This window comes from Chinchilla lanigera, unplaced genomic scaffold (genome assembly GCF_000276665.1).
Source record: "Chinchilla lanigera isolate Chin_1 unplaced genomic scaffold, ChiLan1.0 scaffold00096, whole genome shotgun sequence".
Taxonomy (NCBI): domain Eukaryota; kingdom Metazoa; phylum Chordata; class Mammalia; order Rodentia; family Chinchillidae; genus Chinchilla; species Chinchilla lanigera.
In genome coordinates this window covers 3,731,880-3,752,915 of record NW_004955497.1, presented here as the reverse complement: position 1 = coordinate 3,752,915, position 21,036 = coordinate 3,731,880, and the positions used below count along the sequence as shown (strand labels likewise).

Below are 21,036 nucleotides of genomic sequence, written 5' to 3'. Positions count from 1 at the left end.
AAAAAAAAAAAAAAAAAAAAAAAGTGAATTATGTTACAGCAGAATTATGTGTATTTTTTATATGTTTGCTAAGTATTTACAGGAAATCCCTAAATCTTTTAAATTTAATCCTTTAAATTTTTAAATAAAGATTTGACTACTATCTGAATATTCAATATTTTTAGGGTAATTTATTTCCTCAGAAGAACAATTAACAAGCATTACTTTAGTGAAAAAAATTTGAGGTAAATTTTTGAATTTATATTATTAAGAGATTATGTTTCTTTTCATGCCTTTTCTTCTTTTCAGTTACCTGATTGGATCAAGATTGGAGATGTGACTGACAAAAGCTGTCATCTTTTTGTAAACCTTCAATCAAAAGGCTTAAAAGGGGGAGGTATAATATTTTTACCAGGGATGGATGCCATATTTAGTTTCATGAAGATTATGTTTAATCTAGAAGTACAGCGTAGAACGATGGCTGCAAGGGGATGCAGGGAGGGAGAAGTAGGGAGGTGTTCATTGAAAGGTATAAACTTTTTTTTTTTAATTATGCAGAGTAATGTGATATGGAGATCGACTCTTGTAAAATACAAGGTCTGATTATGATTATCAGCATTGGGTACTTGTTTTAGTTACTCTTCTTATTGCTGGGACAAGATACCCGACACTCCCAAGTTATATGCCCCTTGTTGGGTGCCACCCACACGCAGCATGGGTCTTCCCTCTTCTGTAAATCCTTCTTCCACACCAGAATGTGCTAAATCCATCAGTGTACTAATCCAGTATCACACACCCATGATCCAATCCATTCCAGAAGCCCCACCTACAAGCATATGAGGCTCTGGGAGGAAATCTAAACCATAATAATACTTAAAAATTTACTGAGAAGGTAGATGTTAAATTAAGAGCCCTTCCACAAAAGGAGAGAAGAAACAAAAGGAAGTGGGAGGAAATGTAGGAGGTGACAGATAAGATGGCATTGATGGTAGTTATACTTTGCTGGTTTTGTGGGGGTACACTTATTTCCAAATTCATTGAGCTGTGTTTGTTCAGTATCTGTAGCTTTTTGTATCTCAGTCATACCTGAATGAAAATCTTAAAATGTTGTTTTGAAATTGAGGTCAAAGCATATAATGTTGGGATGCAGTGAAGGAGTATAGGAAGAATGCAAGGGTGGATGGAGCTGGGGGAGTGGTGAGTGGGAGAGAAGTCCACGGAAATAGTCCTGCTGAGGCTTGGGCTTGGCAGTAGTACCCAAATTATGCACATTAATTTAGACAGATTGAGCATCCATAATGCAGACATCCAAAATGTCCAAGATCTAAAACTTTTGAAATGCACACATGATGCCAGTCATGGAAAATTTCATACTTGACTTCATGCAACAGTTTATAATCAAAACACTAAAAATAGAGAAAATTACCCTCAGGTGATGTGTATTAAGGAATGTATGAAACATAAGTGGATTTTATGTTTAGATTTGCTTCTTGTTTCTAAGATATTTCTGAAGTATGTGCACATATTCTGTAATGTGAAATCTGAAGCACTTCTTGTCCCAGAAACAGTTCTGGTTCCTTATCTGGTTGATCGTGATACTCATCTTACTTTGATGTAGTTTTTATTTTTAAGAACAGATTATGTACAGATTTAAAAAATTCTGTGCCTCTGAAGAATTACTTCCCTCCTCCCCTTGCTTCTTACACCTTGCTGTCCCTTATCTGAAGGTAACCTGGTCAGTATCTAGTGTATACAAGGCTTAGGAGTACTTAGACTAGAGATCGTTTGAGACCGGGACTGCTGATTTCAGATCCTTGTGGCAGTAGGCATCACTACCATTGGCTCGCTGTTCATCAATAAAGCAGCACAAAATAGCACTGTTTACTTCATTTGCCTTGGAAAGTAGGAACTCTCCCGCTCCCTCCACCCAGTGGTTTTTATTTTTGAAGTAACAATCTTTTGTGATAGTAGAACTTGGGAAATACTTTTGAAACCTAGTTGGTAGTTTAGTTAAAAGTCTTTTGACGAAATTGACTCTGCTTTACTGTCTAGTAATTGCTTCATCAGGTAGATTTTTGTACCAGGGTTCTACCGTGAGGTACGTGAAACCTTGACTTGTGTGTTATACTGTGGTGGAACCAAATCACACAAAGGTCGTGGGTTTTTCTTCTGAATCATTTAAATTATGTTCTGTATTTCAGGTCGATTTGGACAAACAACTCCACCCCTTGTTGATTTTCTCAAGGACATTTTAAGAAGGTATCCAGAAGGAGGACAGATTCTTAAGGTGGGGTGTGTGCTGTGTTCATGTGTGATGTACTTCAATGAAAGTGAGACAAATGAAATTCCTTAGAAGTGTTCTTAGTGTTTACATTTTTAAGATTTTGTCTGAATCTGGATGCCTGTATTTCCTCACTTCCATGGCCGAAGTGCTTAGCTGGGAGGGCTGGGTGTGGGACGCAGCTGGTGGGACCGCAGGAGGTTTCCGGGGCGGAGGAATGCTCTGAGCTCCGGGGGACTGTCACTGAGCACAGTTGCTCCAGGCACGGCTATGTGGAACATTGGCAGGGGCGTCCCTCACCGCACGAGCAAACAAATGACACAGTCCACAGCGGATGCCAGGAACAAACATGCTTATCTGGGCCCTGGGTTTAGGGGTTTGCTTCCTTGAGAGTGTCTGTGTAACAGGATAATTGCTTCAGTTACTTATTTCTCTCTACGATATATTCTTACAGTTTGATATACCGATTAAAAACAAAAACTGAAGCATCAATCAGTGCAGGAAGATACTTGGTATTTCTCACCTTCAGTATCGGCCTCACTTCACTTCCTAGTTCAGATGGCAAGTTTTCAGCGGTGAGGGCTGTTTAACCGCATAGCCGCGCTTGGGTAGGCCCTGAGTGATGCCGGGTCGTCTGGTGCGACTCATGGGAGACGCTGGAGCAAGTTCCAGTCCCTCTTCAAGACAGGTGCTGTTGGTGCACAGAAGCGCAGTTGGGTTGGGAAAGTGAAGATGAGGAGGGGTGGCTGTGTGGTGGCTGTGAGTGGGGACAGAAGTGAGCGAGGAAGTCAGCCCGAAGGTTCAGGGGGCGGCTGCAGGGGCAGGGTCTTCTTGCTGCAGAGGCAGGTCAGTGGGCCCCGGCTGGGAGCCGAGGCAGCCGCGTTTCACTGTGCGGTGGAAGGCGGTTCGGCTTTGCTCGATGTGGGTTTTTGTGGTGTGGAGTAGCCAGCTCAACCATCAGTCACCGTTGGTGTTTGCTGAAACGTGTCCAGATAGTTTAGCGGCCTGGTTCAGAACAAGTGCAGACTTCCTAGCTGCTGCTTCTCCGAATCAATTTGAAAGTGATCCCCTGAGGATGATAGGAGGAGAGCGTCCTACTTTTTTTGTACAATTTGTGCTTTATAGTTGGAGCCTGGAACTTAATATTTTGCCTTCAGTTTTTTCCGTGTTTGCTTCTAAAATACACAGATATCACAGAGATTTGAATAGAATAAAGACGATATAACCTCCAAAGTGTTACTGCTGTGTAACTTCACATTGTGTTTCCTACCTGTTTAGCTCTTGTTTTTGTCTTCGTATTATTATACTGTCCTAATGTAAATGGATTTGCTCATTCTGAGGGATTCTGTTAGACTGCGTAGGGTAGGGATGTGGCTTTAAAAATTGCAAGTCCTTGAGAAGTGCACAGTTGTATGAATGGGAGTTCCTAACTGATCAGGAGGCAGTGGCAGGGTGTGGTTCAGCTGTTCCTGCGGGGTTGCCTAGCTGGTGGGTAGTGCACCCCAGCACCCTGGAATGCCCCTGGTGAATGACGAGCCTGACCTCAGACCCGGCTTTTCCCTTCTGCGCTGTTCCCGCAGTCTCCTTTTACTTGCTGGGCTTTATGTGGACAAGGTGCCACCTTTTATGCAGACCAGGGTGTCTGAGGAGGGCGTCCCGGCAGTCACTGCTGTAGTGTCAGTGTAGGTGCTTAGGGATCTGGGGAGATAGGAAGGCGCTTCTCCCCAGTCAGAGGTTTAGGGGTTTAGTCATCTAGGGTGATGTATGGTGCTTCTCATGACTCATCCATGTAAAATGCAAGCCTCCGATGTGGTTTGGTCTGTGTCAGAGCTCATTCAGGAAATTTTTTATTCATTTTTCTTTATTTTAGAGAAGATCTGAGGAATAAGAAAGGACAGTGTCTGGAGTTCAGTTCAGGTTTTAATGGGCGTGGCTCTAGGGCAGTGGCGGTAAGCCTACGGCATGGGTGCCACAGCAGGCCGCTCTAAAAGCTTCACCATCATAGCTCTGGGGAATGACTCTTCCTTCAGTTTGCAGCTGCCTTCCAGTGGGCCAGAGCCCGGCGTGTTTTGATAGGTGTCCGGAGTGATTGGGGCTTTGCAACTGGCAATGTTGAGACTACTCACGGGTGTAATTGTGTAGTTTGCACCTTCCTTTTCACATGACAGGGTTCTGGCCCACATCCACTCATGCACCATCCATCGAACTAGTAACACTGCTCCATTCTTCCTGAGAGGACTGAATCAGTTCTGACCGTCACCAGGCTAACAACGCTACTGCATTATGAACGGGTTGAGTCAGCTCTAGCCATCGTAACGCTTTCCGCTTAGTGCAGGAAAAGACGTATTTGTGTGTCAGACCTCAGGAAAATAGGCTATCCGGGGTGCATACGGATGGGTACTGGTTTTGTTTTGTTGTTGGTTTTTGTTTTTTTTTTTCAAAGAGAAGGTAAGTTTGGTAAGCAAATGCTAAGTGAAGGTCTGTTTCTGGAAACTGTTCAAGCAGGAGCTTATCTCCCTGCAGAGGACAGTGAGCTATCTTGGGGAATAATTTCTTTTGAACAAAGGGTATAGGCAGATTGTAGAAAAGAGACAGAATTATAAATAGTCCTAGGATTTGTGTTTAGTGCTTGGTTGTTAACGTAGATGAATTTCAGGTGCATGTAACTGGAGGCCTCTTCAACCACCATTTGATATGTATGTACTTTAGAAAATCTCACCAGAGCTTAAAGATAATGATAGATAACAATGGGTTTTCTTTACTTAAATATATTTACTTTTTAAATATTTTAAGTAAATACCAAGGTGGGAAGTAGATTGCTATATTATTAAGTATGTTATTTTTGGTGTATTTCGTGATTAGGAATTAATCCAGAATGCAGAAGATGCGGGGGCCACAGAAGTTAAATTTTTATATGATGAAACTCAGTATGGAACAGAGACTCTTTGGTCAAAAGATATGGCGCCATATCAGGGTAAGAATCACTAATTGGGAGATACCTTTATATACTACCAGATGATTTTCAAGTAATTTGCAGTGCTTCATTTAATGAAAAGCTTCATTGTCATTTGTATTTCATTCGTGGTAAATTAACTTCTCTGGGTGTTTTTCTTTACCTTTGGAGGGAAGCTGTCTGCCAGTTGGTATGTCATGGGAACAAATAAAAATATCAAAACCAAATAACGAGCAATGTAATTACGGAAGCCTTTTTTAAAAATTCCTTTATTTTATTCAGTCAACTAGTATTTTATATCATCGGTAACAAAGGGACACCCTGTCCATCTAAATAATTCCTTATATTTGCAAAGAAATTGTAAGAGCCTGTGCTTTTGTGTGCTAACCTTTGCTATAGGGCACTGGTACGTTAGAGGTCAGAGGAGGAACAAGGCAAATGAAAGTAGCAGTAGTAAGACAACTGACCACTGCACTCCTGATGGCCGACTTGTGCCTGGGGAAGTGTTGCACTGGATGCCCTTCCCTCTTAGTGCAGCTCTGCGGCCGACAGGAGGCTTGTGAAGACTGTGTGTTGAAAGGCAGTGAGAAAAAGAAGGGTAGGTGCAGTTCCCAAATTTTCAGAGATGTAAGTCATGTAGTTTTAAAAGGTGCTTTATGATCTAAGGGGATCATCATTATTAAATATTTATTAGCACTTACTGTAGGTATTATAGTCATTTTTAGACCAAATTTGTGATTAGGGAGCTGCACTTTATTCCATAAGATGAGGTGTGTGAGACGTGGTGACGTCAGGCGGCTTGCTTTCGGACCCTAACTCCTGCCCCCTTGCTGAGGCCCGGTTGGTCATTTCAAAGGTCACATCATTGTATAAGGAGAAGATCAGCTAGAAGGTTGCTTGGCTCCAACTTTATGATTTGTGAAAAGTTGTCCAGTTTGGATTCAGGGGTGCTTGGGTTAAGTCCTGGTCCTACACGGTACTGTGAGTATGTAGTGTTCTCCAGAGACTGGTGTGCCTGCCGGTGCCTCTGACCCTCGTGTTCGCTCCTGCTCCTCTGCAAACGGTACAGAGGCGGAGTCTGTCTGGTGATTTGAGGATTAAGTGAGGTCGCAGACGTGATGATGCTTGTCTCTGGTGTCACTCTGGTGCTGTTACGTGCTCGCCGTAGATGCTTAAAGGTGAGAATGGGGTGAGATCCCAGGGCTGTTTTGCTTCCAAATTCTGCCGAATGTCCAGGAGTTTTTGCATTCAGACCTGGCTTCACCTTATCAAACAATATTTAAAACAAGATTATTTAGCTGAGTTTGTGCATATTTATAGATAGGCTCTTAAAAGGTAATGTCAGGGGGCTGGGGATTTAGCTCAGCGGCACAGCGCCTGCCTGGCAAGTGTAAGGTCGTGAGTTCAATTCCTGGTACCTGAAGAAAAACAAAACAAAACAAACAAAACAAAAGGTAATGTCACATTAGCCAATTTAAAGTAAAAATGGATACATAAAACTAGGCGGCCAAGGTCTTTATCTGTACTTAATAGACATTGCTCACGGGCCCTCGTGACCACGGCCTTATTTTTGAATGTCCTTTTTTTGCATTCACACGTCATCCTCTTAGGTCACGGTTTTCTCCCTGTTACTGATGCTCAGTGTTTTATATGAGAATGTGTGTGTCCAGCTTGCTTTTGTTCTTTTTTGTGTAAGGAGCTAAGAAGCTCAGCTGGTCACATCAGATGCACAAGTGTAAGAGGCCTTTCCTAAGGATTTCAAGCACACGATTAAGGCACACAGATGGAGTCTGGGACCCTCGGTACCTTCCCCTAGGTCCTTTCATGCTGTGTGATGGTGCACCTTGGCCTGGGGTTTATCTGTACTTAATAGCCAAAGTTGTCTCTGGGTGATACATGCAGACCACTACTTATACACAGCGAGGTATTTCAGTCATAAAACACGTTTATCTTTCTGAAAGTCCCATAGCTTGTGAGGGAATATGCCTCCTAAATGCGTAAGCTCCAGAGTTAGTGTTAGCAATGCACAGCCTTCTGAAGGTATCTGATGGCCAAAGACTCCCCTCCTAGTAAACACTGAGTGTGCTTACCCGGAGGTCAGCGTGTTTGCAAGGCACTTTGGCTGGGGCAGTGTTCCTGAGTGTCCCTGAGAGAGGGGCGGAAGCAGGCTCCAGCCTCCGTTTGCCCTTTATTCCCAGACTGCCTTTTTTCTCTCAGGGTGCTTACTCCTTTCATATCTCACTTTCAGAAGCAAGAGCACCCCCTTTTAATCAGGGTAGATGTGGGGTATTTTAGAATTTACATCAGTGTTGGAGCCAGGGGCGTCCAGTGAGACTCCGGGCTGATGGAGGCAGAGGCAGAATATACAGCTTCTTTCCTGATTCCAGCATGAATACGATCCGAATGGTGCCGAGATTAAAAACCCCCTGTGATGACTGGGCTCTCCCTGCCAGATGCAGAGATGCTTTGAGACGCGCTGTGTTTGGCCGACTTCCTCTCACTCCCCCTGCTGTGGCCGCCTTGTCTCCGTGTCTTTGTCTGGTTCTGGCCCTGAGCAGCTGGGTGTCAGGAAGCTGCAGTCCCCAGAGTGTAGGGTAGCTGTTCTTGCATGGATGCTTTTCACCGCTGTTGTTCCTCTCAGCAGTTTTGATACATCTGAAGACTTCAGGGTGGGCCGGGGACACAGCTCAGCGGCATAGCGCCTGCCTGGTGAGCGCACGGTCCTGAGTTCGATTCCCCGTACCCAAAACAAACAAACAAGTAATAAGTAAAAACGTCAGAGTGAGTGAGGATATGCGGGGGAGTTTTCTTTACGTGTTCCACACGTTTTCAGTAAGCACTCGAGCAGCAGGGGGTTGGCTGCCTGCTCGTCTGTTGATATTTGAGGGGAGCAGAGGCTCCTTTCGAGCTGACTGCAGCGTCTGGCGAATCCTGTACTGCTGGATAATGCCTTTTAAGAGAGCTGTAGTTACCTGTTGGGTAATAGCGTACCTCCTTTATTCCCATGCCTGTCGTATTATTATATAATACTATTTATAATATCACATACAGGGGGATAGTCTTATATTAAGGACCGGCAGTGTCCTATCCCAAGACTGTTTAAATAGTGCCGACGTGTGGGGGGGCTGGGTGCTGTGCTGAGCCCCGTACTTGTATTGTTTGGATCCTCGCTGTTCCCTTGCGGGTAGATACCGTTCCCAGCCTTGGTGGGCGGGGAGGAAACCCCTTGTGTCTGGAGTTGGTGATGGGCAAACTAGTGACCCTGAGCGCGCCTGACTGCGGAGTCCTTTCTACCCCTTGGCGCTTGTCTTCAAAATAGCCTTTACGGCCTCGACTCATTTCATGTTCTGATGTGAACTGTTCTAGAAAGAGCGGTTGCACCATTTTTATAAAGCAAACCAGGCCAGCATCCACATACCTGGGCTTGAAGCTAAAGGTGCAGGAGGAGAAGCTGTGGCAGTGCGAGGAATCCACGCAGAATTCATTTCCACAGCGCTTGTGCTTGCCGTTCACTTTACAGCAGTCCTCCCAGCTGTACGTGTTTTGTGCATTTTAGACCTCAGCAACTTTTTAAAGGGAAAACATTGATAATCTTTAAAGTTGGAAGAGTTAATATGTTTGAGGCTAGGTCTTAAAATAGGGTTCCAAAAATACTTGTGCATAATTATAAGTACAGTTTTTTTTAAAAAAGAAACTATTTAGGAGATGTAGTATAGTTTTAGAATGCTTATGTAAGCTCTTGTCACATTAATGACTGTTAAAATTATACAAATAATGCCTTGCATAGAAAACAAAAACATAATAAAAGCAAAACTCGAAATGCCAGGTGATTATTAACAGTACTAATTTAACATTATTAAAGGATTACTTTTCACTCTGTGAGAAAATACATGAACAAAGTTTCACTAGTAACAGGCCTTTCCAATATATTTTCAGATAATTCCATCTACCCAAAATATGATCTAGTCTGATGTCTGGAACAGTTGTCACAGAACATAGTGTGCTGTGATTCGCTTCGTTCTTTGCCCTGTGTCTTGGGTGTCTGTGTTCCTTAATACCCTTACTTTTTCCCTTCTGCGTTCTTGGCCAGCAATAATGTAGCTCTTCGGCTGCTCAGTTTTTGCCATTCGTCTGTTTTAATTTTTATTGTGAAAATAACTGGAATCATCATGTCGGGTGGAGTCACAGCTCTCATGTCCTCCTAAAGCCCTGTTGTGCTCTCCGGCAGGGGCAGCTCTCTACGTGTACAACAACGCGGTGTTCACCCCCGAGGACTGGCACGGCATCCAGGAGATAGCGCGGAGCAGGAAGAAGGACGACCCCTTGAAGGTCGGAAGATTCGGAATTGGGTTTAATTCTGTCTACCACATAACAGGTGCAGTATTTGGCTTTTCAGTCTTGATGATGGAAAGCATGTTAGCCTGTGTTCTATAATTTATTTGGTTAACTTCAGAAATAAAATGGTTTTAAGGACATTTTCCCCACGTTCCACAGTGGCAAGAAGTACGTCAAGGAAATATCAGAGTCTAAATGTACCGTAGTAATGTACCAAAGTTTTGCTTCATTATGTGATTGAAAGTTGAAATTATGAGCTAGTGGAATTGGTGTCATCTGTCATTTGGTATGAGATTTAAAGTGTAGCCTTTGAGAAGCAGAAGATTGTTACTATAGGAAAAATTGTCACACTGTCAATCTTCAGGAGTCAGACGGGTTCTTACTGATTTCCTTGGACGTACAGTATTTCTAAATGTCGCAAGGCTAAAGCAGTGTAATGCTTCAAGGTGTTGAGTAACTGAGGAAATGAAGATCTTCCAAGTGGTCCCAGTATCTCTGCTTTTTCTCTTCATATAAACTTTCTACTTTTTAAAAGACTTTAAAGGTTACTTTGAAATCATGTTTTGAATCTAGAACATGAGGTTTCTGGTTCATAGGTACAATAGGAAATACCTGAGTAGAAATATCCCGCAGTGTAGACATCCCTACGAACATGTGGCTGTCCTTTGAGAATCAGTTCTTGGTGCTCACTGCATTTGCATGGTAAAAATTTTTTTTATGGAATTGGATGTTTTTAGGGTAGTTTGAAATCCTCCTGAAGGAGAGGCTGCGCAGGCTGGGGTGTGGCGGCGGCTGGGGGCCCAGTGTAAGTTATCCTCCAAACTGGGACGTGCTTGATAGCACAGGAGAGTGTGGCATTGTTCTCAGACATCCGGCCTAGATTGGGGCTGCCCTGGGCAGGTGGAAAGTAAGGTCATTCTAGCTAGAACTGAATTTCAGTAAACATGTATTTACATTATTATTGATCTATTAAATCTTTGTATTTCAGTTGTTAAATTATATGTTCAAATGTTACTATTACACATGCATGAAAATGTTCATGTGTTCACTTATGTGCATGTTGTCCTTTAGGACTGCAACATGGGGTTAGTAAGTGTTAGGAAGCACAGATGTAACCTGTACGAGTGTGCAGACTTGTTAAGGGAACGAGCATGAGGTTAGCAGCGGGCTGATTGCCCAGCGTGTGCCTGTCCGTGTGCTTTTGTGCCTGGCGTTTCTGTGAGTCCTTAATTGGAGGCTGTCCTCTACTCAGAGGATCTGACAAGGTCACTGTCATGCTTTTGCAGTGTTAGGAGTCTCCCTGACCTGATTTCAGTTGTAGAGGTCTGGTATTGTGTAGTCGAGCAGGGACAGGTGTGCCCTAGACCACACTGTAGATGGATTCATCTGGGAAGTTGGTAGATACTACATTTGTTACTTAAAATACCCAAAGAGGCTGGGTGTGGTGGTGCACGCCTGTAATCCCAGCACTTGGGAGGCTGAGACTGGAGGATCACCATGAATTCAAGGCTAACCTGAGGTACATAAGCGAGTTCCAGGCCAGGCTCTACTACATAGGGAGATGCTATCTCAAAAACAAAAAACAAAAAAGACTTAGATAAAATACCCAAGTGCTCACGAGTTGCTGATTGACAGTTGAACGTACAGTTGGCAGACAGCAGATGTTAAAAATTGACTTCCCGGAAGCATAGAGGATGAAGTTTGCGAGTGATGCAAAACATGTCAGAACTGCCCTTGGGAAGTCCTCTGGGAGGCACTGTAGGTCAGAATTTCAGTTCCGTAACCCCAACCTATCTCTTCTTTCTGCCAGTGGGAAAATACCACTCTGTCTTTGTTGAGAAGCAGGTAACGCAAGTGGTATTACTGTGGACCGCTAAGGTAGGTGGAAATATTGTAGGCAGTCAGATAGAGTGAGGCCCTGCGTTGAGCCAGTGCAGAGGATGGGAATGCCTGACAACGGTGGCTGGAGGCACATCTGTTAGCGGCCAGCCCTCAAGCTGAAGACAGAATGACCAGGTCTGCGTACCTTCCCAGGGGGTAGGATAATTGGTATCACTGGTCCAGTAGAGCCTAGATGGACATCAGTCACCCCGTTGGGTGACCAGAACCTCTGATCCATCCCTCCTAAAGAAGGTCCTTGTTCTTTCCACGTACCCTCTGTGTGACCTGCTTCCCCATTCAATCAGCATTATCTAAGTGGCTGTACTTGTCATCTTATTAGTTGATCATAGTTTTGACCCACGTTGTACCTACCTTGTGATTTTGCTCTGTAAAGCTTCCTTTAAAAAGTGGGCTCCTTGGCAGCCCACATTTGGGTCCCCTCCTGTCTCTCAGGAGCTGTCTAAATAAATTTTTCCTACTCGTAACATCCTTTGTTCCTTAAAATTCACTCTTCGATTTTGGGGAGCATGAACGTGGCATGTCTAGCATCTAACAGGTTGGGAGTTACATTATTTCTCCTGTATCGCTATCAACTCGGGTCATATCATCCAGAGCCTGCCTGTCAGTAGGCCAGCTTGATAGGCACCGAGCGTGAGAAGCACTGACCCCTCCTGCTCGCGCTGGGGCCTGTGGAACTGCCTGCGCGGTGTTTCTCTCTTGTCGGAGTCTGCAGTTGAGTGTTTCATTTTGAGCAAAGGATACAGCTCTTCTTTAATTAGTTGGGTTTCTTTGCTTATGGGGTGAGTGTAAATATCTGAATACTCTTACATCTTCTGCTTGATGAATATTTGAATATTCTAGCTTTCACAATAATGACGGAAGGATTTTTTTGTCTTTCTCATTTTTTTATGGGTTCCTTTTAGATATACGTAACGATAACATTCATCATGTGAGGTTTGTACCTGTACATCGTATTTCCCACATCTTCTTCTTCGCATTCCTACCCCTCCCCTCCCTTCAGCCTTGCTTCCCCTTATTTATAAAAGCTTTGTTTCCATTTTTTTTCTATTTTTTTCATGTCCCTTCATATCACATTCCCCTTGTTCCCTTTCCCATTTGAACATTTTCTTCCCACGTCCCAATACCTATTATACATTTGGGTCCTTATTTCACTTTCACTTTCTCACACCAGAGGAATCATGCGGTATTTGAACGTGTGTCCAGTTTGTGTCACTGAAGAGTGTGGGCTCAAGGTGCGTCCATTACCTAGAAATGTCGAGTTTCCCCTCAGTCTCTATGGCTGAGTGGTGCTCCATTGTATAACACAACATCTTCTTTATCCGTTTATTGGTTAACAGGCTTTTGGGCTGTTTCCAAGACTTAGCTCTTATGAAGAGTGCCGCTGTAAACATGGGTGAACATATGTCTCTGTGGTCTGATACTGTCAATTCTTTCAGGAAGATACCAAGAAGGGGACTGGCTGGGTCCAGTGGGACCTCTACTCCTAGTTTCTGAGGGATCTCCACCCTGATTTCCACACTGGTTGCACCAGTCTACACTCCACCAGCAGTGGAGAAGGGTTCCTTGTTCCCCTCAGCCCCGCCACGTTTGTTATTGGTTGATTTCTTGATCATAGCCATTCTTTCTGGGGTGAGATGGAATCTCAGCGTTGTTTCAAATTTTCTCTCTCAAATGAGCAGTGATGCTGAACATCTTCTTGTGTATTTATGTTCAGTTTCTCCTTCTTCATCTGAGAAGTATGCATTCATTACAGATGCCCATCTTTGGAGTGGGTCTTGAAATTGGAGGGGTCTGATTTTTCTGATTTCTTTATATATTCTAGATACTAGTCCATTGTGTCAGGAACAGCTGGCAAAAATTTTTTCCCAAAGTATGGGTTGTCTTTTCACTCTGTTGGTGATTTCTTTTTGTTGTGCAAAAACTTTTTAATAAGATGAAATCCCAAATGTTAGTTCTTAGTAATATTTCCCATGCAGTCATCGTTGTTTTCATAAAATCTTTGCCTACACCTATGTCCTCAAGAGTTCTACCTCTTCTATCTTCCAGCACATTCAATGCTTCTGTTTCAGTATTTAGATCTTTGATCCATTTCAATTTTGGTTTAGTGCATCAGGAAAAATAAGGGTCTAGTTTTAGTTTTTGGCATGTGGAAAGTCAGTTCTTTCAGCACCATGTATTAAGAGGCCATCTTCCTTGCAGTTGAGGTGTTTGGCTGCTTTGTCAAAGGTAGGTGGCCGAGTGTGTTTGAAGTTGTTTCTGCATCTTTTAATTTGTTCCGTTGATCCTTGCGTCTGGTTTTCTTCTTTTTGCCAGTACCGTGCTGTTTTTACCTGAGTAGCTTTGTAGTACAGTTTCAAGTCAGGGATCACGATGCCCACTGCCTTGTGTTTGTTGCGCAGAATTGTTTTTGGTCTTCTAGGGCCCTTCTGATTCCAAATGAATTTGAGGATTGTGAAGTGTCTGTTCAGAGAAATCATTATTTTTCATACTCAGTGGATTACATTTCCAAAGCTGTGTGTTTTTGAATCCTGGCTCATAGTTTTTCATATGTAATATTTTGAAGGTAATTATAAATTCATTATAGGTGTAATTATAATTGTGCAGTAAATTTCAGAGTTGATCATGATTTAAATTGTACTTACAGATGTTCCGTGTATCTTCAGTGGTGAGCAGATTGGAATGTTAGATCCTCATCAAACACTGTTTGGCCCCCAAGAATCAGGCCAGTGTTGGAATCTCAAAGATGACAGCAAGGAAATTAGCGAGCTTTCTGACCAGTTTGCACCCTTCATTGGCGTTTTCGGAAGCACCAAGGAGACGTTTGCAAATGGCAATTTCCCAGGAACTTTTTTTCGTTTCCCTCTTCGCCTACAGCCTTCACAGCTCAGTAGCAACCTCTACAACAAGCAGAAGGTTCTCGAGTTGTTTGAGTCTTTCAGGGCAGATGCAGACACGGTGCTGCTCTTTCTGAAAAGTGTGCAGGACGTCTCTTTACATGTCAGAGAGGCCAACGGGACGGAGAAGCTGGTGTTCCGAGTGACTGCGAGTGAGAACAAGGCCCTGAAACATGAAAGGCCAAACTCGATAAAGATTCTGGGAACTGCTATAAGTAACTACTGTCAAAAGATTCCAAGCAATAGCATCACTTGTGTAACGTATCATGTAAATATAGTTTTGGAAGATGAGAGTACTAAGGATGCACAGAAAACATCCTGGTTGGTGTGTAACAGTGTGGGTGGGCGAGGGATTAGTAGTAAACTTGACTCTCTAGCTGATGAATTGAAATTTGTCCCCATCATTGGCATTGCCATGTCTTTATCAGACGGAAATGATGAAGCAAAAGGAGCAATGTCTGATTTCTCAGGAAAAGCATTTTGTTTCCTTCCTTTGCCGCCGGGTGAAGAGAGCAGAACGGGGCTTCCAGTTCACATCAGCGGGTTCTTTGGCCTGACGGACAACCGCAGGAGCATAAAGTGGAGGGAGCTGGACCAGTGGCGAGACCCCGCGGCCTTGTGGAATGAATTTCTCGTGGTGAATGTTGTCCCGAAAGCTTACGCCACTCTAATCTTAGATTCCATAAAACGCCTTGAAACCGAGAAGAGCTCCGACTTCCCTCTGTCGGTGGATCTCATCTACAGGCTTTGGCCCGAGGCCGGCAAGGTCAAGGTGCACTGGCGGCAGGTGCTGGCGCCCCTGTTCGGCGAGCTCTTCCAGAGCGCTGTGATTTACTCCCTCAGCGGCGACTGGGTCAAGCTGGAGCAGGCGCACTTCTCCGAACTTGATGAAAGCTTGGATTACACAAAATCTGTGCTCAACTACCTCCAGAGCTCAGGGAAGCAGATCGCCAAGGTACCGGGCAATCTGGCCGCTGCCGTTCAGCTGCATGCCGCTGCCTCCCCGACGGCCACGCCCGTGAGGAAGGTGACGCCCACGTGGGTGCGGCAGGTGCTGCGCAAGTGCGCGCACACGGGCGGCGCGGAGGAGAAGCTGCACCTGCTCGAGTTCGTGCTTTCCGACCAAGCCTACAGCGAGCTGCTTGGGCTGGAGCTGCTGCCTTTACAGAACGGAAATTTTGTCCCCTTCTCCTCGTCCGTGTCAGACCAAGATGTTGTCTACATTACCTCAGAGGAGTATCCAAGGTACGAGGCGCCGGCTTGCTCCCAGCGGCCTCTCGCTCCTGCCACGCTTGGGCCCTTGCTCAGAATGTTCACGAGTTACCTGTGCAGATTTTATCGTTAGGAGGACTTTTAAAGGAATGCTTTGTTAAGAGTTTAAAGAATACATTTTATATTTTACAATGAAAAAGCATTCCAACCTTAATCACTTAAAAAGTGATCTAATGTTGAGCCTAGTGGCGCATACCTATAGTCCCAATTACTTGGGAGGCAGAGGCAGGAGGATTGTTTGAGCATAAGAGTTCAAGATCAGCCTCTGTAACATAGTAGGACCCATCTCAAAAAAAAAATTATGAAAGTAATTATTTTTCTTGGAAATTTTGATAGTGGTGAAAGTAATGATTGTAATTGTTAATCATGTAAGTCACTAATGAATTATTTTGATGAAATTTAAAATGGTATGTTAGGTAACTATAATTTAGGTTTTATACTGACATTTCAGAAAATAAATTTTATCCTAAGATATTATAGTACTTGTGGATTTAAATGATATATGATGCCCTATAAGCAAAGCCTATTTGATCAAAAATACTGTGATTGAATGTATACATTTAAGTAAAATAAAATGCTAGGTTTAACTGGGTGGAAGTTATACACCCAGTTATACACCCCCAAAAAATGCTGCTGTAGTTTTGTTCGGGCGGGGGGTGGTGCTGGGATTGAACACCCAGGGCCTTGCAGGGCCTTGCACATGTTAGCCAAGTGCTGTACCACTGAGCTACACCCCAGCCCAGAGAATTTATTGATTTTAGAATTGTTAGAAGATTGTAATTGTTGTGTATCTTTCATGTTCTAGGTCCCTTTTCCCAGGTCTTGAAGGAAGATTTATTTTGGATAACTTGAAGCCTCACCTTCTAGCTGCTCTAAAGGAAGCTGCCCAAACCCGAGGTATTATGGTTGTTTAGAAAACGTTTTTTTGGGCCAGGGATGTAGCTCAGTGGCATAAGTGCCTGCCTGGGAAGCGCAAGGTCCTGAGTTTGATTCCCAGTACCACAAGAAAAAGAAAACCTTTTTTCAAAAATATAAAAGAGTTTTCTATTAATAGTTACCCATTGGAGACTTGTAAATTAGCAATTTTGTATGAGTCAGTGCTATAGAATTGTTTTTCTTCAAGCTGTTTCAGGAGCCATTTGAGCATCTAAAAGAACCCAAACGTAGAGTTGTATCTAAGACCCTCTGTCTTTGCTGTCTGATGGTGGATATTTCAGAACTCTCATCCGAGTCTCCACAGCACTTTGCAGTTTTTCAAGTGCTTTCTATTTGTTTTCGTATTTCCGCCTCTCGCAGTCACACCTTGCAGTCTGTGTGGTAATGAGGCCAGTGATTGTTAGTTAAATTTATCAGATGGGAAGAAGGTTGGATTCAAGGTCACTGTCTGCTGGTTGGAATTAGGTCTTCCACCTGGTCCTGCTTGCTGGGTTTGCCCTCCACAACTTTGTGGTGATGCTGGGTTTGCATTAGTCATGATAAGCTTCCAAGAAATGGGGACTAATAAATTGAGCCTCATAACAGAGTCAGGAATGGGGACTTACGAGTACTTAGGAAAGCTTAAGAATTACTTTTAGGGAAAGAGTAATTTGAGGGGAAAATCCACCGTGGTTCTCACTTTCATACCGTCTTTCAACTTTTGCAGGCACCCTTGCCTTTATAAAACGGTTCATTCGCTTGCACTTTTTCCAAATTAGATACTGACCTGAAATAGTGTAGATCTGGATTTGTCCTGCTGGTGAATATTGTAGAGCATGTTCTGTGTGATAGGTCCTGAATAGCAGTGCAAAAGGTAATGGTACCAGGAAGAGTTGCTAATAGCTTTTCATCTTTATTCCTTGAAACATATGTGAAAGGAATCAGAACGAGGGAGGCAAGTTAGGGTGGAGTTAAAATAAGGCTAAGAAAAGTGAGTGTGTGAATGGTGCTTACTATAAGGTAAGGATATCTCTATCAGATAGTCACAGTAAGGTTGATTTTTCCATAACTTAGATTGTTCATTTGATTGTGAACTATAATCTTCATAATAGCCTTTTTTGGGAGTCTTCACTCCCCGGTTCCTTTAACTCTGCCATGCTTTGCTCCAATGTTACGGAACTCCTCTGTCTCCTCCCTTCCTGCTTTCAGATTGCCTGTTCTCATTTTACGATTTTGTGTGGAAGTGTAAAGCACTTGCTTCTGCACACACCCAAAAGCAGGCGTGTGTTTGATGTGTCTGAGCTAACATGCTCATGATTTAGCTCAGAAAAGAGTATGTTACCAGCACCAGAGCCCTCTGTTTTCTACAAGCCGGGGAGCTATGATCCTGGCCTTTGTCAGCAGAGAGTAACTTGGCTAGTTAGCATGCTTGCACGGGAGAATACAGTGTGTATTTTGTGTCTTGGCTTCTCTCTCTCTTTTTTTTTTCTTAGTGCATATAGTGATACAGAGCAGTGAGATTCATTTGGCATATTCCGACATGGATATAACACTGATGACAGCTCTCCATCATCCTCCTTGCTTTTTCTTTACCCGCTTTTCCTTATTCCTTTTTCTTTCAGGGAAAATCTTTCTGTTTCTTTTTTTCCCTTCGTTCCCACATATGAGAGAAAACATGAGACATTTGTCTTCCTCGGTCTGGATTATTTTGTTTAACATGAGCATTTCTGGTTCCATCCATTTTCCTGCACGTGACATTGTTTTATCTTCTTCAGGGTTGAATAATTTCCCACCGTTCTCACATTTTCTTTGTCCACTCGGCAGTGAACAGGCACCTCGCCTGTGTCCGTAGCGTAGCCTTCGGGGATTGTGCCTCCGCAAACATGGGTGTGGCGGTGTGTCTTCAGTGTGCTGATTGTACTTACTTTGTGACTGTGTTGTGAAGTGATATACATAGCTGGGTCAGCGGTAGCTCTGTTTTTAGTTTCTTTTTGCTGATTGTCTACACTGATTTCCGTAGTGGTGGTGCTAATTCAGTTCCCACCAGAAGTGTAGAAGGGCTCCTTTGTCCCTGCATCCTAACAGTGTGACATTTTTTTGTACTTTGACGATAGCCGTTCTGACTGGGGTGAGATGAAGTCTCAGTGTAGTTTTGATTTGCTTTTCCCTGATGGCTGATGGTGTCGAACAGTTGTACATTATTTATGGGTTATTTGTATTCCTTTTGAGAGGTATCAGCTTAGTTTATTTGTTCATTCATTGATGTATTTATACTTTTGGTATTAAACTTCGTTCATTTTTGTCCTTGGCTCTGTTGATATGATGTATTACATTTTGTGTGTGTTGAACCATCCCTACATCCCAGGGATGAATCCTGCTTGGTCATGATGTATAATCTTGATGATTTGCTGTATTCTGTTTGCAAGTATCTTATTGAGAATTTTTGCATCTGTGTTCACTAGGAAGATTGGCCTGTAGTTCTGTTTTGGCTCCTTCTCTGGTTTTGGTATCAGGGTAATACTTGCTCCCAGGAATGAGTACCGCTTCCCTTTCAGCGTCAATAAAGAGTCTGAAGAATGGTGGCATTAGGTCTGCTCTAAATTTCTTATAGAATTCAGCAGTGATTCCATCAGGAACTGGGCTTTTCTTTGCTGGTAGGTTTTTAATTACATCTTCAAATTCATTGACTGATACTGACTTATTTAGAATTTTTGTATTTTCTTGATTCAGCTCTAGTAATTCATATGTATCTAGGAATCTGTCCCTTTCTTCTCCTGTTTTCTCTGTTACTAGAATAAAAGTTCTCGAAGTAGGTATCGATGATGACCCGGGTTTCTGTAGGATCAATTGTGATTTCACCCTTTTCATTCCTAATTACATGAATTTGAGTCTTTCCTTTTTTTTGATAAGATTGGCTAAGGGATTATCAATTTATTTAGTCTTTCGGAGAACCAACTCTTTGATTCATTGATTCTTTGTAGTCTCTATTGCATAAATTTCTGCTCTGATCTTTATAATTTCCATCTTCATATGAGCTTTGGGTTTGACTTGTAGATGTAGAAAAAGTGTTTCATGAAGTCCAACACCCATTCATGATTAAAAAAAAAAAACCTACAGAAAATCAGAGTAGGTGGTCTTTATCTCAGTTTGATAGAAGCCATCTGTGACAACCCAACAGCCAACATCCTACTAAATGGACAGAAACTGAAAGCTTTTGCTCTAAAATCAGGAAGAAAAGTAAGATGTCCACTGTCACCACTCCTGTTCAATATAGTTCTAGAAATATTAGCCAGAGCAATTAGACAAGAGAAAGAAATAAAAGGAATAAAGATAGCAAAGGAAGAAGTAAAGTTATCATTATCTGTAGATGACGTGATACTCTACATGGAAGACCTGAGAAAGTCCACTAAAAGACTTCTAGATTTAATAACAAATTCAGTAGCCTAGCAGGATACAAAGTCAGTACTTAGAAATCAATAGCATTCGTATACACAAACAACAAACTCACTGAGAGAGAAATTAGGGAAACCACACCTTTCATAATAGTATCCCAAAATTTGAAATACTTAGGAATCAATGTAACAAAGAAAGTAAATGATTTTTTATTGGAAACTGTAGTGCTCTGAAAAAGATTGAAGAGGATATAAGAAAATGGAAAGATATCCCTTGCCCTTAGGTAGAAAGAACCAGTATAGTGAAAACAGTCCTACTTTCAAAATTGTTATACAGATTTAATGAAATCTCAATCAAAATACCATTAGCATACCTCACAGACGTAGAGAAAACATTCCTAAAATTCATTTGGAACCAGAAGAGACTTAGAATAGCAAAAACAATTCTGGGCAACAAAGGCAAAGTGGGAGACATCACAATCCCTGACTTGAAATTATACTACACAAAGATACTATGATAAAATCAGCATGGTACTGGCAAAAAAAAAAAAAAAGGATCAGTGGAACAGACTAGAAGATGTAGAAAAAGCTCCCAGCATATCTTAACTTTGACAAAAAGGCCAAACACATTCACTGGAAGAAAGACAGCTTCTATAATACATGGTGCTGGAAAAACTGGCTTTCCACATGCCAAAGACTAAAACTCGATCCTTGTCTCTCACTATCAAAATGAAAGTGAATCAAATGTCTAAATATTAAAACAGAAACACTTAATCTCCTGGAAGAGAGAGATTAGTTAAAACTCTTGAAGACAGGCATAGACAAAGACTTTGTGAACAAGCCCCAGTGGCATAGGAAATAGTACCAGGTATTAACAACTGGGATCTCGTCTTACTAGAAAGCTTTTGCACAGCAGAAGAAACCACCAACAGAGTGAAGAGACAACCTACACTGTGGGAAAAAAATTTTGCCAGCTGTTCCTGAGACAGTGGACTAACATCTAGAATATATAAAGAAATCAGAAAAATCAGACCCCTCCAATTTCAAGACCCACTCCAAAGATGGGCATCTGTAATGAATGCATACTTCTCAGATGAAGAAGGAGAAACTGAA

At 42.7% G+C, this 21,036-nt stretch overlaps 1 protein-coding gene across 1 annotated transcript in view; it reads left to right on the top strand.

Moving 5' to 3' along the window:
- Nucleotides 1-288: 288 nt before the first annotated feature.
- Nucleotides 289-21,036, top strand: part of Sacs (sacsin molecular chaperone) — a gene marked incomplete at its 5' end in the record, with an annotated part of 51,113 nt that continues 30,365 nt past the window's right edge. The window contains 6 exon segments of the mRNA XM_005406316.2: nt 289-376; nt 2,181-2,266; nt 5,123-5,234; nt 9,442-9,588; nt 14,095-15,589; nt 16,422-16,513. Of these exon segments, the coding sequence (XP_005406373.2) occupies nt 289-376; nt 2,181-2,266; nt 5,123-5,234; nt 9,442-9,588; nt 14,095-15,589; nt 16,422-16,513 (2,020 nt within the window).